The 5,600-nt window shown below is 45.2% G+C and overlaps 1 protein-coding gene across 1 annotated transcript in view; it reads left to right on the plus strand.

Moving 5' to 3' along the window:
* The first annotated feature begins 2,529 nt into the window (after positions 1-2,529).
* LOC108520946 (40S ribosomal protein S4, Y-like) overlaps positions 2,530-5,600 on the plus strand; it is a 40,693-nt gene continuing 37,622 nt past the window's right edge. Inside the window, exon 1 of the mRNA XM_017860531.1 lies at positions 2,530-2,610. Coding sequence (XP_017716020.1) covers positions 2,530-2,610 — 81 coding nt within the window. The remainder of the gene's footprint in view (positions 2,611-5,600) is intronic.

The following is a 5,600-nucleotide window of genomic DNA, read 5'->3' on the forward strand; positions in this document are numbered from 1 at the left end:
GCACCTGGCCAGGTTCCTCTAATTCTTGTATTATGAATTTGTGAAGTCCTTCAGCTGAAAATAATATTCCTCAAAGTGACACCAGGGTCCTATGGATTTTCTACCCAGCTGGCCCAAGAAGATCACGAACCGCATCGTCCTGAATTTCCTGGTGAGCTTCTTCTCAACTGCAATCTGGCTGGCCATGACGTAGACCCAATTTCCATCAGTAGTCAGACATATCTAGGCATTGGTTGCTCACTGTTTGGTGTAGGGCTGCATGTTAGAGACAGTTCAAGATGAAGAGAAACTTGGCCTTCCTGGTGAAACGCAACTGCGAAGAGCTGCAAGGAGAGCCTTCTGTGTCTTTGTCAGGCTGTGTCTGTGTCTATGTCAATTTGATATAATGTGATGATGGGAGACATTGCTTTGCCCCACTAGCTTTTCCCCAGGAATGCTTCATGCGGGTGCCCTCAGTCACCCTTGGTGGGAAGTGTTAGCTCAGATACTCATGGTGGAGTGAAATTGAGTGGGGGCAAGAAACTAACTATTGATGCACAATAGCCCCAAGAGATCTCAAGGGCATTTTGCAAAGTGACAAAAGCCAGTCTCAAAGGGTTGCATGCTCCATCTTACCATTCATGTAACATTCTCCCAATGATAAAATGCCAGCAGCAGTGTGACAATTTAGGAAGGGTGTGACAAATGGTGACCTGCTGATGCAGTAGCCTGAGGGAGATTTTAGTGAAGACGGAACACTCTGGGTCTGAGTTGCAGCCATACACATCTACCGATATGATAAAATGACACAGAGCACTCTACAGGCAAATTGCATCAAAGTCAACTTTCTAGGCTTGATATAATGCTACAGCTATGCAGAATGTAACCTTATGGGAACCCAGGATGAAGGAGACAGGACATCTCTGTGTTACTTTTGCAGCCTCCTGTAAATCTCTCTGTAGTTCAAAAGGAAAATGTCAGGATGGGCCCAGAAAGAGATGATCTCAACTGTGGAAAAGACCACTGCTGACACCTGCATCCTCCCACCCACATTTTCCAACTGAGAGTGAAGGTGGATGAGGAAGTGAATAGGGTCCCTGCAGTTACAGTAAACACACAGAGGTTCACACTTCTTAATGATCAAGGAAGGGCAGAGGCAATTGATGGTTAGCACATTCAGAAAAAGCTGGATTCTTCTCAGTTCAGCACTGACTTCCTTTAAGAAATGCACATGGCTGGGCAGAGTGGCTCACACCTGTAATCTCAGAATTTTAGGAGGTCAGTGTGGGAACATTGTTTGAGGCCAGCAGTTTGAGACCAGCCTGCTCAACATAGCAAGACCCTGCCTCTGTCAACAAACATTATTTTTAAATAAGCCAGGCGTGGTGGCACACATTAATAGTCCCAGATACTCAGGAGGCTGAGAAAGGAGGATCAATTGAGCCCAAGATTTTAAGGCTCTAGTGAGTCATGATTGTGCTACTGCATTCCAGTCTGAATGACAAAGTGAGACTCAATCTGCAAGGAGGGAGGGGAACAAGAGCACATAAGATGAGCTTCTGTATTCGTCAGTTGGTGAGGACATTGTGGCCAGAGGCTTGCAGAAGCTAACCCTCTATTTTCCCTAGGAGCAATGCTTCAGTATTGGCTAATTTAGTGTTTGTAGCTATCTTGGGGAAAATAGCTTGACAAATAACAGAATGGACCATAGTGTTTAGGAAAACCAATGAGAGATCTTGTCTGGGCAAACCTGTAGAGTTGCCATAACCCCATCTCCTCTCATGGACATCATGGAGCCCACTCGGTAGCTAAAACCAATTTCTACGGGCTTGTGTGGAAAGCAAAGGGTCACAAGAGGTGGTCAGATGCTGCTACCTAGCCCTCAAAACCCTCTGCTCCCTGTTCTTTAAGGCATTACCCCCCTAAATTAGCATAAACCCTGGAAAGGGAGGACTATTCTCTCCATTTCACATGTAACTGAGCACAGTAGTTTTCATTCCCTTTGACAGTCAAGGTTCTGTGTACATGGCTGGATTACAGAGATCCTCTATGTATGAGAAGCCTTATGACAATCCTTAATAAAAGGGTGGGTTTGCTGATGGATTTCCTCAGAGCCTTCAGGATAAGGGAGGAGACTGTCTGAGAAGGCACCTCTTTTCTTGTGTCCTCCCATCTTGGCATCCCATGGCATTTTCTCCTGCTCCTCAGTTCTCTGTCATGAGGTGAGAGTGAGTCTAGGGAGTGCTCTGCTGGCATGGCCCCTGCAGTGGAGAGAGGCCAGGGACATAGGCACGCATGCCTGCTGGCCCCCAGAAATGCTAGTGATCCCTGCTGCCAGTGCGTATCTGAGAGGAAGGGAAATAGACACTCATACCCACAGCTCCTCCACCACTCTCTGCTAGAGGACAGGAGTGAGCAACTGAAGTCACTTTGCCAGACACAAGAAAGGATGAGGGTGCGGGGTTGCACCTACCATGGGAACTTCCACACTTTCAGCTCACACCCTGTCCCAGGCACATTGCTGATCTCCTGAGATGCCTTGTCGTGCTCATGGTCCCTCTTGTCTGGGACAACTTGCAACATCCGCAACTGCAGTCGATGCTCCAGGAAGCCATTGACCTACAGCTGCATGTCAGTAAAGGGGTCAAATGAGGAATGAGGCCCAGGTGCTAGGACTTCAGTGCCCTTCCTGTCATTCATACTTCCAGTGCCTCTCAGGGCATGGTCCAGCCCTGTGGAGTCAGACCTGAGGACAGAACCAGAGACTGGCTTTTAACTAGGGTCTTGGCCATTTTGGTGCATTGGAAAGTTGCTAGATTTCCAGCTGTCATCTTAGGAAAGAAACTAGAAGGTAAAGAATTAGACCCATAAGGTTGAGGTTCCAAGATGGCTGAATAGGAACAGTTCCAGCCTCCAGCTCCCAGCATGAGCGACATAGAAGATGGGTGATTTCTGAATTTCCAACTGAGGTACCAGGTTCATCTCACTGGGGCTTGTCAGTGGGACCATCCCAAGGAACATGAGCCAAAGCAGGGCAGGGCATCATCTCACCCAGGAAGTGCAAGGGGTCAGGGAATTCCCTTTCCTAGCCAAGGGAAGTTGTGACAGACGGTACCTGAAATCAGGACACTCCCACCCAATACTGTGCTTTTCCAGTGGTCTTAGCAAACAGCACACCAGGAGATAATATCCTGCGACTGCCTCGGAGGGTCCCATGCCCACAGAGCCTTGCTCACTGCTAGCACAGCAGTCTGAGATCTAATTGCAAGGTGGCAGTGAGGCAGGGGGAGGGGCGTCCACCATTGCTGAGGCTTGAGTAAGTAAACAGAATGGCTGGGAAGCTCGAACTGGGTGGAGCCCACCACAGCTCAAGGAGGCCTCCCTGCCTCTGCAGACTTCACATCTGGGGGCAGGGCATAGCTGAACAAAAGGCAGCAGAAACTTCTGCAGACTTAAACATCCCTGTATGACAGGTTTGAAGAGAGCAGTGGTTCTCCCAGCACAGAGTTTGAGATCCAAGAATGGACAGACTGCCTCCTTAAGTAGGTCCCTGACCCCTGAGTAGCCTAACTGGGAGGCACCTCCCAGTAGGGGCTGACTGACCCCTAATACAGCCATGTGCCCTTCTGAGAAGAAGCTTTGAAAGGAAGGATCAGGCAGCAACATTTGTTATTCTGCAATATTTGTTGTTCTGCAGCCCTTGCTGGTGATAACCCAGGCAAACAGGGTCTGGAGTGGACCTCCAGCAAACTCCAACAGATCTGCACTGAGGGTTCTGACTGTTAGAAGGAAAACTAATAAAAACAGAAAGCACATCCACACCAAAACCCCATCTGTACATCAACCATCATCAAAGACCAAAGGTAGATAAAACCACAAATATGGGGAGAAACCAGAGCAGAAAAGCTTAATATTCTAAAAATCAGAGCACCTTTTCTCCTCCAAAGGAACACAGCTCCTTACCAGCAATGAAACAAAGCTGGATGGAGAATGATTTTAACAAGTTGAGAGAAGAAGGCTTCAGACGATTGATAATAACAAACTTCTCCAAGTTAAAGGAGGATATTTGAACCCATCATAAAGAAGTCAAAACCTTGAAAAAAGATTAGATGAATGGCTAACTAGAAAAGCATAGAGAAGACCTTAAATGACCTGATGGAACTGAAAACCATGGCACAAGAATGACATGATGCATGCACAAGCTTTAGTAGCTGATTCGATCAAGTGGAAGAAAGGGTATCGGTGATTGAAGATAAAATGTATGAAATGAAGAAAGAAGAAAAGGTCAGAGAAAAAAGAGTAAAAAGAAATGAACAAAGCCTCCAAGAAATATGGGATTATGTGAAAAGAACAAATCTATGTCTGATTGGTGTGCCTGAAAGTGACGAGGAGAATGGAACCAAGTTGGAAAACACTCTTTAACATATTATCCAGGAGAACTTCCCCAACCCAGCAAGGCAAGCCAACATTCAAATTCAGGAAATACAGAGAATGCCATAAAGATAATCCTTGAGAACAGCAACTCCAAGACCCATAATTGTCAGAGTCACCAAAGTTGAAATGAAGGAAAAAAATGTTAAGGGCAGTCAGAAGAAAAGGTCGGGTTATCCACAAAGGGAAGTCCATCAGACTAACAGTGGATCTCTTGGCAGAAACTCTACAAGCCAAAAGAGAGTGAGGGCCAATATTCAACATTCTTAAAGAAAAGAATTTTCAGTTTGAAAGTTCATATCCAGTCAAATTAAGTTTCATAAGTGAAGGAGAAAGAGAATCCTTTACAGACAAGCAAATGCTGAAGATTTTGTTACCACCAGGCTTGCCTTACAAGAGCTCCTGAAGGAAGCACTAAACATGGGAAGGAACAACTGGTACCAATCACTGCAGAAACATATCAAATTGTAAACACTATCGATGGTAGGAAGAAACTGGATCAACTAAGAGCAAAATAACCAGCTAATATCATAATGACAGGATCAGATTCACACATAACAGTACTAACCTTAAATGTAAATGGGCTAAATCCTCCAACAGAAAGACACAGACTGGCAAATTGGATGAGTCAAGACCTATCAGTGTGATGTATTCAGGAGACCCTTCTCACGTGCAGAGACACAGATAGGCTGAAAATCGAGGGATGGAGGAAAGTCAACCAAACAAATGGAAAACAAAAAAAAAACAGGGGTTGCAATTCTAGTCTCTGATAAAACAGACTTTAAACCATCAAAGATCAAAAGAGACAAAGAAGGACATTACATAATGGTAAAGGGATCAATTCAACAGGAAGAGCTAACTCTCCTAAATATACAGGCACCCAATACAGGAGCACCCAGATTCGTAAAGCAAGTCCTTAGAGACTTACAAAGATACTTAGACTCCCATACAATAATAATGGGAGACTTCAACACTCCACTGTCAACATTAGACAGATCAAGGAGACAGAAAGTTAACAAGGATATCCAGGAATTGAACTCATCTCTGCACCAAGCGGACCTAATAGACATCTATAGAACTCTCCACCCCAAATCAACAGAATATACATTCTTCTCAGCACCACATCGCACTTATTCCAAAATTGACCACATAATTGGAAGTAAAGCACTCCTCAGCAAATGTAAAAGAAA

This window comes from Rhinopithecus bieti, unplaced genomic scaffold (assembly GCF_001698545.2).
Source record: "Rhinopithecus bieti isolate Rb0 unplaced genomic scaffold, ASM169854v2 scaffold_56563, whole genome shotgun sequence".
NCBI lineage: Eukaryota > Metazoa > Chordata > Mammalia > Primates > Cercopithecidae > Rhinopithecus > Rhinopithecus bieti.